The sequence below is a fragment of the Cricetulus griseus genome, chromosome 2 (assembly GCF_003668045.3).
Source record: "Cricetulus griseus strain 17A/GY chromosome 2, alternate assembly CriGri-PICRH-1.0, whole genome shotgun sequence".
Taxonomy (NCBI): domain Eukaryota; kingdom Metazoa; phylum Chordata; class Mammalia; order Rodentia; family Cricetidae; genus Cricetulus; species Cricetulus griseus.
In genome coordinates this window covers 6772887-6795068 of record NC_048595.1, presented here as the reverse complement: position 1 = coordinate 6795068, position 22182 = coordinate 6772887, and the positions used below count along the sequence as shown (strand labels likewise).

General features: G+C 48.1%; 1 protein-coding gene across 4 annotated transcripts in view; it reads left to right on the top strand.

Moving 5' to 3' along the window:
• Positions 1–3640: 3640 nt before the first annotated feature.
• Positions 3641–22182, top strand: part of Clstn1 (calsyntenin 1) — a 61425-nt gene continuing 42883 nt past the window's right edge. For all 4 annotated transcript variants that reach the window (XM_027398279.2, XM_027398277.2, XM_027398278.2 and 1 more), the window contains exon 1: positions 3641–4016. In XM_027398279.2, coding sequence (XP_027254080.1) covers positions 3926–4016 — 91 coding nt within the window. In that variant the 5' untranslated portion in view covers positions 3641–3925. The remainder of the gene's footprint in view (positions 4017–22182) is intronic.

Below are 22182 nucleotides of genomic sequence, written 5' to 3'. Positions count from 1 at the left end.
TTCCTTCCCTTTCCTTCTTTATTTTTTTTTAATTTTTTGAGGCATGGCAATACCATATAACTATGACTGACCTAGAATCTGCTATGTAGACCTGGCTGGCCTTGAACTTACAGAGATCTGCTTGCCCCCGGCTCTAAAGTGCTGTTTTCCTTTTTTGTTTGTTTTTGAGACTGCATTTCTCTGTGTAGCCCTGGCCATCTTGGACTCACTCAATAGACCAGGCTGTGCCACCCTCAGAGGCAATGGAGCCAGCTGTGGATCCTGGAGAGTGTGTGTGTGTGCATGTGTGTGTGTGCATGTGTGTGTGTATGAGTGTGTGTCTGTGTGTGCATGTGTGTGTGTGTGTGTGTGTGTGTGTGTGTATTGTATGTGTGTACTTCATATATAGGCTCTGTTTTAGACTCACTCACAAAATCAAGTCCCAGAAAATCCTGCTCTCTAGCAATGTACCTTTAAGCAAATTTGACGTTTCCTCCCTCTGTGAACCAGGAACGACGACAGTACCTTCTGGAAAGGGTTGCTGGAGACATGATGTCAGTGTCATTAGCAGGTAAGAGCTTGGGACAGAGGCTCTTATTATCAAGACTAGTTTCTGGAACTCAGTGACTTGGGAACTCTGTCCTTAGCACTCACTGCCTCACATAGGGAGCTCAAGTCTTCCTTGACCAACTAACAAAGCACCTGTTTATTCTCATCCAGAAGGCAGGCCTGGGAGATGGCTCCCTCCCGCTGTTCCTCAGTTCCTACCAGAACCCAGACTCTGTTGACAGACTGACTCTCTCTGCTAGCCTAATCCAGATCTATTTGACAGCTAACAATCCCTTTGGAAAGTGCCATTCTGGCTGAGGCTCTGGTCAGGCAGACCAGAAATCAAGTTTACTGGCTCCCAAGGCTCTCAGACTGACCTTTGCAGCTCACCAGTCTCTTCTATGGGCAGAGTCTCAGAACGGGCAGGTTGCCCAGGCTCACCAGCCCACACCACCTGCTGCCAGCGCTCTCCATCTACCTCTTTGTTTCTCTAAGGGACAGTGGGGATGAGAGATAACAGCCTCAGGATTCCAGACAGGGAAGATCTTTGTTTCTCTTTTTCATAGAACTGAATACCCTGAAATTTCCCAACAGGCACCAGTCTGTTGACACCAACCAGTTCTAAGTTGAGATCTTGATTTTATGTTTCCCAAATCTCAAAGGGCCCTGAGAAACCTGCAGAGGACTTCTTTAAAAACTGAATGGTGAGTTCTACACTAACACTACTACTACTACTAAAATGGACACAGAAGTGCATTCATTCACCACTGGGATATTTGCTGCATACCTACTACGTGCTTGGCAGTGTGCCAGGAGCTCAGAACCTTTCTATTCCCTAGGGAAAATGCATGTTATTATCTATTTACATGTATTGTATGCCAGGGTTTATGACGCATGTTTTTTTTGGGGGGGGGAACTGAATAGATGGTTAAGAACACTGGCTGCTCTTGCAGAGGACCTGGGTTCGATTCCCAGTGTCCACATGGCAGCTCACAACTGTCTGTAACTCCAGTTCCAGGGAATCGAATGCCTTTCTCTGGCCTCCTTGGGCACCTCCTCATGGTGCATAAACATGCATGCAGTCAAACACCCATGTACATAAAATAATAAAATAATTTAAGAAAAAGACGGGTCGTGATGGCACGCAGCTTTAATCCCACTACTCGGGAGGCAGAAGCAGGTGGACCTTCTTGAGTCCAAGCCAGCCAGGTCTATAGATTTGGAAAGTTTCATGATTTTCTCACAAGCACTTGCAGAGTGAGAGGACAATTCCAGTCCAGTCCTGTCTGCCTGCTCTATTTTGGTCCTTCCCACTAGGCTGTAGTGGGGGGAAAGAGAAGGACTTGGATTAGTGACTGAAGAGCTGGTGGCATCATGACTGAGACTATATGGCCACACCAGGTGGGGCAGGGGCTGCTAGGAGGACTTCCTGAGAGAGGCAACCCTGACACTCCCAAGACAGGAGTGAAGGAGGCTGGGTCGGGATGCTGGCTCTGGGTAGGAATGCATTTGAGTGCAGACAGAGACAACATAGTCATAGCTGTGTAGGACCGAGGCTCAGAAGTGGGGAGCCTTCCCAGAAGGTCCTCAACTGCTGTTGAGATGGCAATAGGAAGTCTCCCAGAGTCAACACAATGCTGGCAGTTACAGCCTTGGTCATCGGTCAGTGGATGACATCTTTGGCTGGAAGGAGTGCTGGGGTGTGGTCCAGAGGTGGGGATAGATGGGCAGCAGGAACCTTGGGAGGGATCCAGCTCCAGGAACCTGTCAGACATTACCAGTATGGAATCTTCAGGCTATGTGGAGAAACAAAGGACAGAGAGAATTTTCATTACAGTTGGCTTTGACATGTCAGAGCATGGCACATCTCTCCACAGCTGTTGAAGGTCTTCCTGTAGCATCAAGTCCAAATGCCCCATCCTGTCATGTGCAGGCACTTCAGTCTACTCTTATGGGCTTCTTGCTTGAACTGTCCTAAACTGTCCTCTCTCTCCACCGGCCACCCATCCCACTACCCTCATCACTATTCACCTTCCTCCACCCTCACCCCAAGCTGGCCCACACAACCACACAACCATATCCTCCCCCAAACCTGGCTCTTGTCATTGTTGGTGAATTCCTGCTTTGGTTGAATAACTATTTGGTTGCTGTTGAGCTTTCTGTTGTGTTTCCCTAATGAGGCCACCCTGACCTCGAGGGCTGAGGCTGACTTTTCCACCGTTCTTAGTTGTCTCAGCCAGAGACTTTACAGACTTTCCTGTCAGTAAAAACGGAACCAATTAAGTCTCCCAAAGCGTAGTGCCCACTGAAACCCACCATGACTCTGTTAACCCCGTCCTCTAGTGTGGGGCAGCGTGTGTGTGTGTGTGTGTGTGTGTGTGTGTGTGTGTGTGTGTGTGTGTGTGTGTGTCCAGATCGGAGGAGGCAGAAGATAAGGACACAAGGAAAATGGGTGGTCCCCAGAGAACAGAAGGGACCCTTCTTTTGGATCTCTGTTTTCCTAAAGGATACTTAACATCGTACTCAGCTAGCTAAAAGCTCATAAACCACAAAAGGTTTCTTCGGTAAATCAGGACTCCCTGGAGACAGTCCTTTCCAAATCCCCAGCCTGGAGCTGGAGAACAAGTACAGCCACCCTAGGCTGTTTACCAAACTCACTGGGGTGAGCTGTGTCCCTGAAACCTTTTCTGACCCACAAGCTCCGCTCATCACCTCCACTTGGCAGAGGAGGTCACTGAGATGCTTGGAGGAGACACCGCTGGGCCCAAGTAACCGGGTGCTGGAGCTCCGAGGCCCTGGGATCTGCAGTCCTAAGGGGTGGAAGGGCAAGAACTTGGGTTCGAGGGTCCCCAGGAGCTTTGCGGGGCTTCCAGGTGCGGCGTCCAGAGGCGCGCGCGCGGGGAGGCGGCGCGGATGCTCTGGGGCGGCCGCGGGCAGGGGGCGCGTCCTGCGGGTCCTCGCGGGTCCCTGTGGGCCGCTCCCGGGCCAGTCCTCCTCGGCGCGTCCCCGCAGGCGCGCACCGCGGGCTCGGAGCGCGGAACGTGCGCGCGCTCCCTCCCTCCCTCCTGCCTTCCTCCCTCCCCGCCCCGCCCGCCCGCCGCCCGAGCGCCGCCCGCCGCCACCCCGCCCCCGGCCGGTACCCTCGCCGGACCCGAGAGAGAGCGCCGCCGCCATCTTAGCCGCCGCCGCCGCCTCCAGCGCAGCGCTGCTGACTCGGGGAGGGGCGCGCGCGCCCAGCAGCACGGCGGCCGCTGCTCCCGTCCCGGTGCTCGCCGCGCCGCCCAGCCGCGGGGCCCCCGGCCGCGCCTGCGCCCCTCGTAGCGGCCCGCGCGCCTTCTGTCGCTTCCGCGTCGGGCGGCCGCGGCGCCCGAGCCGAGCGCCCAGCCGAGCCCGAGCGATGCTGCGCCGCCCTGCGCCCGCGCTGGCCCCGGCCGTCCGGCTGCTGCTGGCCGGGCTGCTGTGCGGCGGCGGGGTCTGGGCCGCGCGAGGTAAGCGGCGGGGCGCGGTGAGCCGGGTGCGGGATCCACAACGGGGCGCAAGCTTAGGCCGAGGGCGGGAGTCCTGCGGGGCCGCGGGGTTCGGGTCGGGGCCGGGGCCGGGGCGGGGTGCGGGAACCGTGACCCCCGGCTCAAGGTGGGGGCCCGAGGGCGGGAGTCCTGCGGGGCGGCTGGGTTGTGGGTAAGGTGGGTGCCGCGCTGGAGTCACGCAGGGCCTCGGGGTTCTGGGCCGAGGGCGGGAATCGTGCCAGAGCCCAGGGTTCGGGTCCTAGTGCGCGCATTGTGTCAGGCAGGGTTCGGTTTGGGTCCGAGTTCGGGCAGAGTAACCGGGTGCACGGTGGGGACACCGTGTAGGAGTCGTGTAGGGCTGCAGGGTTTGGGTCCGAGTGTGGGAATTGTGCCAGGGCCCGGGTCCTGCGCCAGGTCCGAGTGCACACGTCGTATTGGGCGAGGTTCGGGGCCCAGCGCGGAGGTCGTATCAGGTGCACAGGTGCAGGACCAGTGCGGGGATGGGGCCAGCGCGCAGGGGTCGGTCGGTGCGAGCGGCGTGGTGTTACTGGGACGCGGGGCTCCGGGCTGAGTGCGGAGCACCGACTCGGCTCCCTCGGTGAGGTTCAGGTCCAGGCGTGCCGAGCCGGGCTCTGAGCTCCGGAGAACCTAGGCGCGCGCTGCAGTTGCCTGGGGAAGCCAATTTTATTTCCGGGCGGGGCACCTGGGCCTTCACCGCCCAGTTGCAGCCCCAGACTGGTGGAGGTGCTGATCTGGGGAGATGAGGGGACACGCGGAGGGGGTCAGCCCACTTTCCAGTAGCGCCCTCAGCCTGGGGGTGCGCTCCTGGGTGGGATGCAGTGTACGTGTGTTGGGTGCTCAGAAATGCATCAGCCTGGGGGTGCACGCTCGGATTTTGGTGTGTGCTTACATAAGAATCCACTCCTCCGCATCCCTTCCCAAGATCCCGGTTCTCCGCTGCGGCTAGGTGGACACCACGACTTCGCCCCTTTCCGCCTCTTCTCCAAGTCCTTTAAACGTGTCTTCCTAAGTAGCAGGGCGAAAACTCCGTTTCCTTCCCACCCTTTTACTCAGAGGCGAAATTGAGAAGGTGTTTTGTGACCACTTCTCACCCACACACAGGGTGTGAGCAAAGTGTTCATCTCCCGCAGCTTTACAGTAAAGTGCAAGACTTGTATGACCACCACAGAAACCAGTAGTCGCGCTCATTCCTTAGGATTGTAGGTGGCAAATAATATTTCTTTGCTAACTGATGTTTTACATATTCATCCACTAAAACCAAACGTTTTACCTGCCTTATGACATTGACTGAGCTTACCACCAAAAAGCTTACGCATTGCAGATAAAGGCTTTTGAATGGACCTTGAAACCATACACGTTTTCCATGGTCTTAAAGTATTCCAGGTTCTATGGAGTGCTCGAATCTATTTGCTTCGAGTGTATATTTTGGTAATCAAAAGAACTTTGGGGGAGGAGGATTAATAGTAGTCTGGATGAGATGGTCACATTATAACTTTTCAAGCTTTAAAAAAAGATGGCTTTTCCTCCTCAGCCTGACATAGGAAAGTTGTGTTGACAAATTGAAGGGCAAGAGAGGCCAAGGCACCCTTTGTTCCGGTGTGCCACACAGAGGGTGATAAACCGTGAAAAGTTACTTTATTTCATTTAGAGCATTCTGTCCATTCTTGTCAAAGTTAGCTCCCCCTTGGCACTAAGTATCTAATTAGCTGCATTTGATTTTTTAAAAGTTTAATCAAGCCAACTCTGAAATAAGGTCTGAAGGTGATATATCCAAGAGGGAAAAAAGTCAGTTTTTTTTTGGGGGGGGGAAGAAAACCCATACATTTAAAAAAAAAAGTGCTTGGGTTGGGTATTTTAGAAACAGTTCAGATAACATTTAGTTTAGTTGATAATAGCACTGCTTGTTTGCATCCGTGGCTTTAAAGTTTGTTCTTCATTAATTACTTAGGTTGAACTATGTTATCAGCCTCACCTGGTTATCATGCCAGAGTGGTAGAGAGGAATAGGAAATTTCCTCCCTCGGGTTGAGTTTTTGAGTCATTTGTAATCTGATTTCTCTGTTTTTTTTCCTGGTCCTTTGGGGCTCTTATTCTTCAAAATAAAAACATTTGAACATCAGTTTTTCTTTTGCATTTGTTGTTTCTTTTTCTTTTCCAGCTTGCACATTCATGAATATTCCATGACATGCAAATACAACAATTTCAGTTTGAAATGTCACAAATGAGTTTTATTTGTAAATATGCAGCCTCTGAGCCCTCCCAGCCGTGTTGGTGCTGGGGACGGAGCCCAGGGCCTTTCCTAGGCCTGGCAAGTGCCCTGCTACTGAGCCACACTTCTTAGAATGTCATAAACTGCTGTTCATACTCCATATACCTTGAGTAATTGTTAATGGAATAAAGTTCACTTGCAGACTTAGATTGGAAATGATAGCTATCCTAATATAAATTGCAGTGGATCGTTAATAATTATCATTTGAAAATTTTTACTTTTTTCCCATTTTTGACACAGTCTCACTCTGTAGCCTGAAGCTTGCTGTGTAGACCAGGCTGTCCTTGAACTCGTGGAGATTCCGCCTGGCTCTTTTTCCCACTGCTGAGGTTACAGGCTTGCACCTCTTGTCTGACTTATTAGTTGTTTTGTCTTAGAGTACTACAGAATTTCACTTTAATTAAAAAAATCAAGTAAATCAGAAGACTAGAGGTCTCCTCTGCATTCCCTAGGTGGTTGGACCTGCTGTAGCTTATCTTCCAGCCAAGGGGTTCTGGAACGTGCTCAGCAAATAGGAGCTGAAGTAGGGAAAGCAGAAAGCTAGATGATGTCATAGTCACTGTTATTTTCCCCAAAATTTACCTTTTCCTCTTTTGCTTTTGAGACCGGGTTTCTCTGTGTAGCCCTGGCTATCCTAGAACTCACTTTGCAGACCAGGCTGGCCTTGAACCCACAAAGATCCACCTGCCTCTGCCTCCTGAGTGCTGGGATTAAAGGTGTGCACCACCACTGCCTGGCAGAGTTTTCACACAGAGATCTCACAGCCTAAAACTGAAGTGTTAGTTGTTGGTTTTTTTTTTTTTGTTTTGTTTTGTTTTTGTCTTCAAAATCAAATACCAACAGTAAAACATGATAGCAACGTGTAAGCTTCCTCACTGTCCTGTTTGACAGCTGAATTTTCTCTTGAGATTCTCTCTTTCTCTGAACCACTAAATCTTGCTTTATTTATGTTACTTGTTCTTTTTTGAGAGGGTGTTCGAGACAGGGTTTCTCTGTGTAGCTTTGGAGGTTGTCCTAGAACTCACTCTGTAGGTCAGGCTGGTCTCAAACTTACACAGATCCACCTGACTTAATCATTTTTGCATAGCATTTACCTTGTTTATTTTCTTTACATTAGTTGTTTATTGTTTGGGAAGAGAGACCATAGCTCTTGTTAATAGGTTTTTAGAAATAACTTTGAAGCAGGCTAGTCAATTTCAATATAGAATTTATTATTATTTGTCTAACACTTGTAGTTGTTTGGATCTCTAGATGCAGAAGAATTAATAAAATATTGCTAATTATTTTTTTTTTTAATTTTCAAGACAAGGGTTTCTCTGTAGCTTTGGAGCCCATTCTGGAACTCCCTCTGTAGACCAGGCTGGCCTCGAACTCAGAGATTTGTCTGCCTCTGCCTTCTGAGTGCTGGGATTAAAGGCATGTGCCATCACTGCCCGGCTAATGTTACTAATTCTTAGTATGCCATAGTTTAAAGGTCTTCAACTTTGGAGTATTGGATTAGGCGATTAATTAATGCTTTGGCCATATACTTTAGGAGATAAAACCAAGCATTTTTCATAGAAATTCTTTTTCTGTAGGGTGATTTGAAGCCAAGCAATGGCTTCAAAGTGTGTGTGTGTGTGTGTGTGTGTGTGTGTGTGTGTGTGTAATACACACACATTTAAAAATAGAACTGGGGCTGGAGAGATGGCTCAGTGGTTAAGGGACTTACTGTTCTTGCAGAGACCTAGGTCTGGTTCCCAGTACCCACGTGGTGGTTGCTCACAACCATCTGTAATTTCAGTTCCAGTGGATCTGGTGCCCTCTCTTGGTCTCCATGGGCACTGCACACATGCGTTGCACAGACATACATGCAAGTAAAAGATACATTAAAAAAATAAGGGAAGCTGAAGAGATGGCTCAGTGGTTAAAAGCACTGGCTGCTCCTCCAGAGGACCTGGTTCAATTCCCAGCACCCACATGGCAGCTCACAACTGTCTTATAGCTCCAAGATCTGACACCTTCACACAGACATACACACAGGCAAAACACCAATGCACATAAAATAAAGATAATTTAAAAAAATATGAGGGTAAATAAATCTTTTTTAAAAACTAAAACAAACCAGGCAGGACGACGACGATGACGACAACTTATGCCTGTAATATAACTCACAGGATGGTGAAGCAGGAGAATTGCCACAAGTTTAAAGCAAACCTGGGCCATGTAGTGAGCTCCAGGCCAGCCACCAGGAGCCTTGAGCCTCATGTATTCTAGTGGAGCCTCATGTATTCTACCTTGCTTTTCTTGTGGTCTTGTCTTGGTAGAAGCAGAGTTTCTGAAAAGAAATTCATGTTTGCAAATGGAAACTTAAATGTCTATTTGCCTATAAAGTACAACTTAAGTCTTACATAGAGGGTGAGGAATGTGCGCTCCAGACTGGTGGAGCTGATTTATGCAAAGTCATGTTCTTTCATTGTTAAAAAAACCCCGAACTCCAGAGTCCTTTAGACACAAGCGGAGGCTATGAAAAGGCCACAGATGGGAGCCTCACGCTGTGACAGCCCCCTCCCTGAACAGGTTTCCTGAAGACCTGCCACCACGTGGCACAGAATTGGCCTGCCCTTAGTCTCCAGCATTTTAGGTGTGGTTTTGTTCATTTTATCATTTAGCTTTAGGATGATATTATTAGATTAGACATTTTCACAGGATGTCTTGCTGAGTGGGTTCTTTTTTTTTTTTTTTTTTTGTAAAGGTTCTCCGCAAAGATTCAGTTATTTCAAAGTAACAATATAAAGTGTCTTAAAAGCCTGTACAACGCATTGAAGGTCAACTTCCTTCCACTCTGAACCCCAGCAGGAGGCTAGTGGCAGGCGTGGACCAAAGGAAGGCCTGTGCTTGCCTTTGTGCCTTTCTGGTCAGGGTGGACATTGTCTCAGTCACCTGTTTCAGATCAGTCTGATTCTCCTGTCCCAGGAGCTCCTGGGGAGGTTGTTCTGATTTCCTGTCTAACTCTTCCTTTTTCCTCATCTTTTGCCTTTGGTTCTGGGAACTGAACCTAGGGCCTCATGCATGCTAGGTCACCACTCAACCTCTGAACAGAGGTCAAAAGAAGGCCACTGTTTCTCATAGCCATTTAAAAACTAATCAACTGATTATTATGCTGTAGATGGAACCTAAGGCCTTGTGCATACTAGACACGAGCTCTACCACTGAGCTCCAGCCAAACGCTCCCTTTGAACAATGCTACGGAGATAGAATTCACATGCCGTAAAATCTCTGTTTGTGTGTGTCAGAGGTTGCTGTCAGGTGTCTTTCTCCTTTGTCCTCCATCTTACATATTTTTTTTCTTTTTCTTTTTTGAGACAAGGTTTCTCTGTGACGCTTTGTAGACCAGCTGGCCTTGAACTCACAGAGATCCAGCTGCCTCTGCCTCCCGAGTTCTGGTATTAAAGGCCAGTACCACACTACCTGTCTTCCATCTTATATTTTCATCCAGGGTCTCTCACTGAACCCAGAGCTCTCCGGCTGGCTAGACTGGCAAGGCAGCAAATCCAAATGTCTCCAGTTTTCTCCACCCCAAGGATAGAGTCATAGGCCTTTGTGACCACACCTGGCTTTTACATGGGTGCTGGAGATCTGAACCCAGGACCTCATGATTGTGTAGCAGGCACATTAATTACAGGCTGAGCCACCCTGGCCATAGGAAACAGTCTCATATAGCTGGCCTTCAATTTGCCATATATCGAGCTTGACCTTGCGTTTGTGATCCTCCTGTCACTTTCCACCCCGGGCTGGGATTATAGGCATGTACCACCCTAGGGCTGGGATTATAGGCATGTACCACCCTAGGGCTGGGATTATAGGCATGTACCACCCTAGGGCTGGGATTATAGGCATGTACCACCCTAGGGCTGGGGTTATAGGCATGTACCACCCTAGGGCTGGGATTATAGGCATGTACCACCCTAGGGCTTGGATTTTAGACATGTACCACCCTACAGCATTTATACAGTGCTGAGATGGAACTGAAATTAACTCTTTAAAGTGTACGATTTGGTGATATTCACAAATTCACAGTTTGGTTCCCATAACCACAGTCAAATTCCAGTTCATCCCAAACCCTGTACAGTTCAAAATATCAATGCCTTTGACAACTGCCGGTTTTCTGTCTGGATTTACTTGTTCTGAACATTGCATTGTACACCAGTGTTGTCAGGATATTTGACCAAGCTTCCTTTGTGTACCTCACTCCTTCTCCTCCTTCTCCTTCTCCTTCTCCTCCCTCTCCCTCTCCCCCTTCCCCCTCCCCCTCCCTCCCCCCTCTCTTTCTTCCTTTCTTTCTTTCTTTCTTTCTTTCTTTCTTTCTTTCTTTCTTTCTTTCAAGACAGGGCTTCTCAGTGTAGCCTTAGCTGTTCTAGAACTCACTCTGTAGACCAGGCTGGCTTCAAACTCAGAGATCCACCTGCCTCTGCCTCCTGAGTGCACCTGGCCACATAGTATATTTTTAAGATTCATCAGTATCAGTCTGGAGAGATGGCTCAGAGGTTAAGAGCACTGGCTACTCTTCCAGAGGTCCTGAGTTCAATTCCTGGCAATCACATGGTGGCTCACAACCATCTGTAATGGGATCTGGTGCCCTCTTCTATCCTGCAGGCAGAACACTGTATACATAATAAATAAAAATCCTTAAAAAAAAAAGATTTATCAGTATCATAGCGTGTGTCAGAACTTTTTTGGCCATTTGGTACATCTTGTTTGTTTATTCATCAGTGGGTAGGCATTTGGTTTTGTCCACTTGGTACCTTTTTTATGCTATGAACATTAATGAGTACAGGAACGTTTCGGCTAACCGGTTCCTTCCTTGGTGACTGTGTCCCAGGGTTTTGAACAAAGTTGGAAGGAACTGTGATGGTGCTGTCCTTGGCTTGCACCTCCTGTCGCCCCCCTCCCCCCCACAGGCTTGTGCAGACCTTGGGGCTCAGGATACAAAGCCTCTCTCTCATGCTCTGCTTTGCTTTGGACTGGGTCCTATCTCTCCTATCTTGGCGTCACCTCAGCCTGAGGCTCTTTTTGTCACTTTGCACTCTGAGGCCCACAACATTTTGTGACCCAGTATCTCCCAGGTTCTCATGTTTGGTGATCTGCGATGGAGCCAGCTCATTGAGGGACACAAGCAGAATGTGGGACTAGGCGCCCGGGCAGGGCTGAACTTCATGAAGCGCTCGGAAATGACACATCAGTTCCTAGGCTGCAGCTCGCTTAGAAGATGACAGTTGCAGCCGGGCGGTGGTGGCACAGGCCTTGGTCCCAGCACGTGGGAGGCAGAGGCAGGTGGATCTCTGAGTTTGAGACCAGCCTGGTCTACATAGTGAGTTCCAGGACAGCCTCCAAAGCCACAGAGAAACCCTGTCTCGAAAAAACCAAAATCCAAAAAACAAAACAAAAAAACTTAGTAAGAATAAATGTCATCTTTAATACCTCCTTAAAATGAATGAAACAAAAATACTTATTCTAAGTTCTTCCCAATACTTAACAATTTTTGGAGACAGGGTCTCATGGAGCCTAGACTAGCCTGCAGCTCCATAGGAAGTTGAGAATGACTTTGAACTTCTGATCCAGATTCTGAATGACCTTTGAACTTCTGATCCAGATTCTGCCTGGACCTCTGTGTTCGAGGACCACAGGCATGTGCTACCATGCCCAGCTTGTGGGTGTTGGGGATTTCACAGGCACATGGGCACCCATGCACGCACGCACACATACACTCTTACACTCTAGTGTGGCTTCCTGCATGCTAGGCAAGTACTCTACAGGTCAAGGGCGTGTGTAGTGAACACATTTTTTGACATGGGCTTACTATGCATCTCAGACTGGCCTTTAACTGAGCAATCCTCCTGCCTCAGCCTCTCAGCTGAAACAGTCACTGCATAGCTCCCCAGCTGAAGCTCCCCTCCAGCCCCACGGGAAAGCTCTGGTTTTTTATTCATTAGTAGCCTCGGGATGAGAGCTGCCCCTTCTTTGTGTGCACAACACCTGGCCAGAGACATGTTATTCTAAGGCCACAGAGACAGTGAGAGCAAGTGGGGTTGATGTGTGATTTGGGGGATTAAAACCCTGTGTCAAACAGATTGTGTTTACCTTTAAGTGAATTGGTTAATTCCTGCCAGTTTCAAATTGCATTTGGGATTAGCACCTAGGATGACAGTAATTAAAATTCACAGCTAATCCCTCATCTTTGTTTTCCTTCCATGCATTTCAAACATTTATTAAAGAAATAAGAACAGTGCGCTGCTGCCTAATTTTTTTCTGTGTCTATTCCCCCCTCCCACCCCCACCCCCAGGTAAAATTCGTGCAGGAACAGTGGGGTGGGGTCTGGCGGTGAGGACTGGTGGCCTTGTGCCTGAGCCCCCAGTTACTGCTTTGCATTAATGGCAGGGTAGCTCAGAAATCAGGGTGGATTATAAGCCCCAAATTGGTGAGGGCTGATCTTCTGAGATTCTGTAAATAGCCTGTGTGTGACTCCTAAGCAAAGCGTCTTCGCTTGGCAAGGGTTGGCTGTGCCCGGTGTATAGGTGCCTGTACTTGCTTAGCCCTGGAGTAACTAGGATGCCCTGGCTGTACTTCGAAGTCTCAAATAAATAAATACCCTGGGGCTGGAGGTGTGGCCGGCAGTGACACTACCTTGCTGCTGCTCCTCCAGAGAACCTGAATTCGCTCCCAGCATTCTTATCAGGCAGCTCCCAACCGCCTGTAATTCCAGCTTCAGGTGATCTGATGCCTCTTCTGACCTCCCTCAGGCACACACAGGCACACATGTGGCATACACATACACATAAATAAAAATAAGGTAAACATTGTGGCTACAATAAGGTAAAAAAGTGTGGCTTTATGCTAGAGCACGTGGAGTGTGTGTGTCTGTGTGTGTGTCTGTGTGTGTGTCTGTGTGCATGCGCGCATGTGTGCTCACACGTGCCTGGATTTGATCCCCAGTTATTGTAAAAGCAAAACAGAATTTAGGGGCTGGAGAGATGGCTCAGGGGCTAAGAGCATTGGCTGTTCTTACAGAGGACCCAGGTTTGGTTCCCCGTGCTAGCATGGCACCTCATGACCATCCATAATTCCAGCTCCACAGATGCATCCCTTCATACAGGCAAAACTCAGACATGTAAAATAAAATAATATTAAAAACAAAAACCTTAGCTGTTGGGCTAGCAAGACTGCTCAGCAGGTAAAGTAACTGCCACACATGCCTGGAGACCTGAGTTGGATTCCCAGAGAGGTGGTGGAAGGAGAGAACCAAGTTCTCAAAGTGTTCTCTGGCCTCTCTTGTAACTTAAGAAAAGCTATGCGGCAGGGTTCAAGCAGAGGGGGTTTTTATTAGGGAAAGGGATCATAAAAAGGGGAAAGGTGAGGGGGTACCAGCCTCAGGGGACAGGAGCCGCAGGGGAGAGGGAGAGGGGAGAGAGAGAGAGAGGGAGGGAGGGAGGAGGGAGGGAGAGGGGGAGAGGGAGGGAGGGAGGGAGAGAGAGAGAGAGAGGAGGATGGGAGGTGGGCAGGGCCCTTTTGAAAGGTAACAAAGTGAATAGCACAGGTGGGGCTCTCAGTGGCTGCAGCCAAGGACTTCCCTGTCAGAACCCCAAGGACAGGCCAGTACAGACGCCTGAATACTAACAACCTCCGCATGTTGTCAGTGAATCGGCCCTTACTCCTGTGTATGCACACATATTACAAAAAAAAAAAAAAAAAAAACCAAAAAACAAAACCCTAAATGCCTTTTCTGTGTGAATTGGATATATTTAAACCTCTTTTAAGCCTTGTGGCTCATGCCTTTAATCTTGAAACTGGGGAGGCAGAGGCAGGTAGATCTCTGTGAGTTCAAGGCCTGATCTATAGAGCCAGTTCCAGGACAGCCAGAGCTACACAGAGAAACTCTGTTTCAACCACCCCTCCCCACACCCTCTTTTAAACTTGCATCATTGGGATGCATTTTCTTTCCTTTGCTCTTTTCCTCCTCCCCCCTCCTCCTCCCCCTCCTCCCCCTCCTCCTCCTCTCCTTCCCGTTCTCTCTTGCCTCCCCCTCCTCCTCCTTCTTCACTCCTCTTGTTCTTTTCTTTCCCCTCTCCTCCTCTCCTGTCCTTTCTGTCCCCTCCTTTTCTGGGGATTAAATTTGGCTTGGTATATGTTAGGTAACCACACTGCCATTGGGCTGCCCCCAGCCCTGCAGGACTCCCCTTCTGGGACCTTAATAACAAGGGCCACAGTATCAATACTTGTTTCAGTGAAATGTTTTAGATCACTTATTGCCAGTGATACATAGTTGCTCGTTTAACTGGTTGAGTTTATTGACCATTAAAAAAAAAAAAACAAAAAAACTATCCTGACTATTCTTTAAAGTGTTAAACTTCTTACCACTTTAAAATAGGGATGGGGTGCTGGAGAGGTGTTTTGGTGGTGGTTAAGAGCATTTATTGCTCCTCTAGAGGACCTAGGTTCAATTTCCAGCACCCACAAGAAGGCTTGCAACCATCTGCAACTCCAGTTCCGGGATTGGGTGCCTTTAAAGGTGTGCGCCACCACCACACCCAGCCCAATAGTCTGGACTTTATTTTAAGATGGAGTCTCACTGTGTTGCCTGAGGTTGGACTTGAACTCTTAGACCCAAGCCGTTCTCCTGCCTGAGCCTCTTGAGAAACTGGAACTACAGCCTATTGCATTTTTTATCCTTTAGAAATCCGAGTACAGGCTGGTAAACTGAGACAGCTGGTGCAGAGGGCAGTGATGGGGCCTTGGCCGGAATAACCGGATGTTGACAGAGTTAAGCCATGTCTAGTCTGACACTGATTGAAATCTTTCCTCCCGGATGCTAGGAGCATATTTTATTTCCCCTCACTCCGATTCTGTTGCCGTAAATTGGCCCTCCGCACCCACCCTCTGCTATCTTCTGGAACTGTGTAGCAGCTGAGAGCCGGCTTTGTTCTGGCCTGTTTCCTGGGACCACAGTTCCGTGTGATTCTAAGATGACCCAGGTCACTCGTTCAGTCATTTGTTGATCTGTGAAGACAGCAACTTGAAACTCAAATTTTATTTTCTCCCTGGAAGTCTTAGAAACCCTTGGAGTTTCCTGAGTGACCACTAAAATGTACTCAGCCTGTAGTGAGTGTGTGTGAGCTAGATTTGTGGGAAAACATTGCAGTCACACACAGACACCACCACATGGGCAATGACGGTGGTAACTCCCGAGTCACGTGGATGACGAGGCGATGGAAGAATTGAGAAGGTGAAGGGAGAGTCCCAGTTACGTGAGTTTTGAGTGACTGCATGGGGTGGGATGATAGCCTGTCAGTTGTGGTCTCAAGGAGGCAGAAGGCAAGAGACAGTGGAAGAACCCCCTGGTTCAGCACTTGGGTCAGGGCAGATGTCTCCTCCACCATAGGGACTACCTGGCCCTTTCTGACTCTTGCTATATAGAGCCCAGGCTGTCCGCCACTTGGCCAGTGCTGCCATCATAGGCACGGGCCACTTCACTTGCCTTTCAGGAAATATTTATTAATGTACATTATCTGAATCAGTGATTGGTCAAATGTACCTAATCATTTGTATTAAAGAATTTAACTTAGCAATGGCTGTTTGAAACTGTCCCTTGGGTTTTCCAAGTTACTTAGTCTATAAGACTCAGATTCACCCTTTTGTAGAAGTAAAGATTAAAAATGTGATTTAGATCTTGCCAGATAGCTCCTTGGGTAAAAAAAAATAGCACTTGGTGTGGAGCCCTGGTGACCGTAGTATGACCCCGGGAGGATCCCTGACTCTTCCACATGACGCTGCAAGGAGAGAACCAGCTGCAGCTCCACAGGCTCTGCTCTGAGCACACATGGGCTGTGGCACGGGTATGCCCACCCTCAGACATGAAACGTGCACTGTGCACCCTCACATGCTCTGGCTACAGAAGGACCTGAGCCTGGTTCCCAGCACCCGCCCGCACTGTGGCTCAGCACCCTCTGCAGGCACCGCATGCCTGTGCTACAGAAGAGAGCAGGCACCACACATCAGAATACAGTAAAAACAAACCTTCACAAGCAAGTTAAAGTGTGGGCTGGAGAGATGGCTCCAGAGGACGCAGGCTCAATTCCCAGCACCCACCGTGCAGCTCACAGCTGTCTGTAACTCCAATTCCAGAGGATCTAAAAAATTTTTTTTTTGTTTTCGGTTTTTTTTTTTTTTTTTTTTTTTTTTTTTTGAGACAGGGTTTCTCTTTTTTAACAGCTCTGATCCTGGAACTCAGTTTGTAGACCTCAGACTCACAGAGATCCACCTGCCTCTGCCTCTCAAGTGCTAGGATTAAAGGCCACTACCACCTGGCGTAAAAAGAATTTTTAGTGTGTTTTACATAATTTGAATTTTTTTTTTTTTTAAACAAGATAGCCTGTGTACCAGGCTGGTCTTGAACTTACAGTGTAGCTGAGGATGATCTTGAGATCTTGAACTTCTGATCCTCGTGACTCTCCTTCCCTAGTGCTGGGCTTCCAGTGTCATCTTGAGGGTTTTATGTAGTGCTGGGATTAGCCTGGGGCTTCCTGCAGAGTGAAAACACGATGAGCTGCAGGACATGGTGGCTCACTCTTTAATTCAGCACTTGGGAGTCAGAGGCAGGCAGCTCATTTTGCTGTTTGTACCAGAGTTAGGTGTGGTGGTACAAGCCTGTAGTTCCGGCATCTCAGAGACTCAGGCAGGAGGATCATTTCAGCCCAGGAGTTTGAGACCAGACCTGGTAGACCTCTCGTACCACACCAGACGGAACCACATGTATGATAATCACTCGGGATGTGAAGAGCCTGCGACTGGCTTCAGGGTTCCTGCACCGTGAGGTCTTATCCCTCGGCTCAGAACTTGGTGTGGTTATGTTTTGAGACACTGTCTCGTATGGCTCAAGTTGTTCTCAGTGTAGCCTACAGTGACCATTAGCAGCTGGTCCTCCACCTCCCTGGTGCTAGGATTACACTCCAGGCTATTCCTGGACTTAACTGAAGATCTTAAGGAGCTTGTGTTAACATGGTTTTGTTTCTGTGCATATTCAGTATTTTAGAATTCAAAGGTTAGGCTGGTGGTGGTGCATGCCTTTAATCCCAGCACTCTGGAGGCAGAGGCAGGGGGATCTCTTTGAGTTCAAGGCCAGCCTGGACTACAGAGCGAGTGCCAGGACAGCCAGGGCTACACAGCCTGTCTCAAAAGACCAAGGAAAAGGAAAAAAGAAGGAATCAAAAGTAAGACCAATTAAGCAAATTGATAATTATTTCAGAGAGTAATACTAACTAATCCCTGCCACATGGTCATTTAACACATTGATTTTTTTCTTTTCCTGAAACAAAAAAAGAGTTTAAAGGGCTGGGATGTGACTCAGTTGCAGAAAGAAAAAACACTTGCTAACATGCAGGGATCCTTGGGTTTGATGCCCAGCGCCCCAAAACAAAGTAATTCACGTTTAGTCAGAAGAATGGCCCTGGTTTGTTTTCTAGTCTCTGTCTGATTACGAAGTGCGCTAAATTCTATATCCAGTCCGTTCTGCTTAGAATAGTTGAGGCAAGCTCAGCCTCACACAGATGCAAAGGTCTATATAGACCTCCCTAAAAGACCAAGGAGACTTTCCCCCCCCAAGAGCTGGGAGCATACCGCCCAGGGCATACTCCAGCAGCTGTCACTCTGGGGTAAGTCACCTGTAATTTGCCTCTAAATGCCAGTTGACAATGCAGGGCGGAGTCTGCAGAGGCCTTCCTGTGGCACAGGGGCCTTAGCTGGCTTGCTTCCTCTTACTGTGCCCCTCATTCACCACGAGGGACCCCCTGGAGCAGAGAAAAGTGCGGAGTTCTGACCCTCAGGCCTCAGTGAGCTCTCACAGGTGGGAAGGTACGTGCTTGTGAGCCGTACTGTAGATCTCACTGCTAACCTCACCTAAACTGGAGAGCTGAGGGTGACCCTGAACTCATGCCCTTCCTACCTTCATCTCCCAAGTACTGAGGTTACAGAGGTGCACTACCGGGTCTGGTATTTCTTTTAGGATCTATTAATTTTCATTTTATATCTAGGTGTTTTGCCTATATGTATGCATGTATGTATGTAGTGCCTATAGAGGCAGAGGGCGTTGGTGGGGGGGGGGTCAGGAACTGGAGTTATAGAGGTTTGTGACCACCCTGTGGGTGCTGGGAAGCAAACCTGGGTCCTCTGCAAGAGCAGCCTGTGCTCCTAATCGCCGAGTGCAGTTCTCTCTCTTGGGAAGCCTTGACATTGGGGATTGAACCTCCCAAGAACACTGAGTTAGTCCCCTGTTTTGAACCTCAGTTAACAATAACAAATTATCACCTTAGATTATGGCCCAAGACAGCCCTGTGGAAGCCTTTAAGTGGGTGCTTTTCATTGTAAAGAATGTGATGAATGAAGTCTGTGTTTGCTATTTGCTTTATTTTCTGAGAAATCTGCTGGGATTTCTCAGCATCTGGCTTTCTGAGGAGACAGTTCCGCCCCTGCCCCTCGGGATCCTGCCTGGGTGCTCATGGAAAAGGCTGTGAACTGCTAGCTCTGGGCATTTTGTTTTGGCATTAGCCTTGACAAGACCAATGACTTGTTTTTGCTTAGACAACATTGCCTGCATCTGGCTTTGCCTGACTAGTGCTCCACTCCAGTCCTCTCTACCCTTGTTTTTGAGAGCCCTTTACTTGGAAAGCTGGCAACTTGCCCGTCCTCTTAAACAGGCTCTGGTGCCTTGGATTGTATTGCTTTAGGATGTTAGGTACTTAAAACCCCTAAGCTTTTTTTTTTTTAATTACTATTATCTAAAACAAACAAACAAACAAAAACCAAACCCTCAGCCTCTGACTCATGGTGCTGGAACTCTAGAAGTGAAAGGAACTTCAAAATCCTGTTGCTTACATGTTGGGAAATATTATTTTAAGGTGTGTTACTTTTGTTTATGTTGCATTTGTTTAACTCTGTGAGCCTGTGTTACTGTGCCTGTTTAAAACACCTGATGGTCTAATAAAGAGCTGAAAAGCCAATAGCTAGGCAGGAGAGATAAATAGGCGGGGCTGGCAGGCAGACAGGATAAACATAGGGAGGAATCTGGGAAAATAAAGATCTGGGAACTGAGAGAGGAAGGAGGAGGCCTTCAGGGGCCAGTCACCCAGCCACCCTGCTACACAGCCAGACACAGAGTAAGGAGGAAAGAAAAGGTATACAGGAATAGAGAAAGATAAAAGTCCCGAGGCCAAAGATAGATGGGATAATTTAAGTTAAGACAAGCTGGCAAGAAACAAGCCAAGCAAAGGCCGGGCATTCATAACTAAGAATAATCCTTCTTGTGTGATTTATTTGGGAGCTGGGTGGTAGATTCCCCCAAAAGACTAAAGAACCAAAAGAGTAGAATATCACATGACACACTTTTTTTTTGTCAGTGGTTTTTGTAGCTCAGGAGAAGAATGAACAGTGGAGGTGGCCAGAGAAATGGCTCAGAGGTTAAGGGCACTGCTCTTGCAGTAGACCTGGGTTCTGTTTCCAGTACACACACGTGGCTCACACCCACCTGTAACTCCAGTTTCAGGAGGTCTGATGCCCTCCACTGACTCCTGCATGCATACGGTGCACATAAACTCATATACGTGCGTGTAGATAACAGAAGTCTTAAAAATAAAGTCCTGGTGTTTATGTGGCCTTACATTGGAGTTCACATGGGCAGGTACCAAGAACAGTAGGTAGATCAGGCATCTCTTGTCTCTAACTGCCAGTGTCTTTCTGGATGTCTGTAGCATTTTGCCTTCCCAGTGCTGTTGGAGAATCCCTGTCTGTATTTGCCCCAGCATTTGATGTCTTCAGTGTTCTGCGTTTGGACTATTCCAATAGCTGGAGGCTCACTCATTCAGACAGGCAGTTTCCTGAAGACAGCGTGGGCGCATCTGTTCACACACTCACCTCACTGTCTCTGGAAGATTCGGGTGTCAGGTCTTTGCCCAAGTTAAGATTATTCATTTTTCTCACAGAGCTGTGCTCTCAGTCTCCTGCTCTCTCTCACCCCTACTTCCCTTTGAGGTGAGGCCTTTATTTTGTTGCCCAGGCTGGTCTCAAACCTGTGAGCTCGGTGATCATCCTGCCTCAGTCTCTTGAGGAGCTCTGGCTACAGGTGCACTTGGCTTGTCCATCCAGACACAGGGTCTCACTTAGTAGCCCTGGCTGCCCTGGAACTAGTTCTGTAGATCAGGCTATCCTCAAATTCACAGATCCTCCTACCTCTGCCTCCCTGGCGCTGTTGTACATTATGGCTTTCTGCACTTGGCTGTTCTGAGTCTGTTGTGTCTCTTGGGTCCTTTATGAAGCCCGTCTTCCACAGATGTGCTTTGCTGGCCTGTGGCTTATCATACTATCTTCCGGTGTCTTTTTGCAGGGCAGAATTGTGAGTTTTAACAGCCTAATGCTATGCACAAACCAACTGGATTTTTCTCCTTTGTCATCTGTTTGGCTTGTATATTTCTTGTATGAGTTTTGGCAGACTTTGCCTTTCAAGGAATTGATCTGTTTCATTTAGTTGACCAAATTGTGCGCATAGAATTGTCTGTGTCATTCCTTTATTCTTATTTATTTATTTATTTGTACTTTATGTGCATTGGTGTTTTGCCTGCATGTATGTTTGTGTGAGGGTTTTGGAATCCCTGAAACAGGAATTACAGACAGTGTAAGCTGGGACAGTAGGTGCTGGGAATTGAACTCAGGACCTCTGGAAGAGCAGCCAGTGCTCTTAACCTCTGAGCCATCTCTCCAGCCCCATCCCTTTCATTTCTGATACTATCAGGAATCTTTTTCTTAGCCTGGCTAGAAGTTTATCTTTTTCCATCTTTTCAAGAAACCAGCTTTGATTGTGATTTTTCTATTGATTTGCTGATATAGTTCTACTTTTTGTTTTGATTCCTAAATAACTACTTTTTTGTTTTTGTTTCTTTGTTTTCTTTTGAGACAGGGTTTCTCTGAAGCCATGGCTGTCCTGGAACTGACTCTGTAGACCAGGCTGGCCTTGAACACAGATCTGCCTACCTCTGCCTCTGAAGTGCTGGGATTAAAGGTGTGTGCCATCACTGTCTTGCTTAAATAATTGCTTTTATATAATTTTATTGCTTTGCAGCGGTTCTCAACCTTCCTAATGCTGCAACTGTTTACAGTTCTTCATGTTGTGGTGACCCCCCCACCATAAAATTATTTAATTGCTACTTTATAACTAATTTTGCTACTGTACTATAAAAAATACCTGATATGCAAGCATTGTGGGGTAGTGCCCCATAGGCTGAGAACCACAGCTTTGGGGGCTCTCTGTTTTGTTTGGGGTACTCACGAGGCTGGTCTTGGATTCTCAGGCTCAGATGATCCCCTGGCCTCTGGCTTCTGAGCTGTAGGAACTGTAGGCTTGTGTTACTGGCCCTGGCTTAGATTTTATTTTTCTTTTCTAATACAGTCACGTGTTGTTTAGAGGTATGAGGAACGTGTGGCCAAGGCAGTGTTAGCACTGTGTAAGCAGAGTGTGCTTACAGGAGCTTCCATGGTAAAGCCCGTCACAAGCCTGTACTATGTGTTTTTATATTTAGGTTTTTTGTTTTGTTTTTAAACTTTACTTAACTGGGATTCTAAAATGTACATTAGCCTGTATCTACACAGGGCTGAGATGGCCCATGTCCCTTTTCCATCTCTACATCTCATCCCTTAGGTCTTTAGGGCAGTTAGCAGGTTTCCATGGTCTCCTGATGATGGACAGGAGGGCCTTGGAGAACAGCAGTGAAAAGGGAGTCACGCCTTGTCCATCCATCTGCTGGTGCTGTCAGCAGTGCTGCTGTGAGGGTTTACATTTAT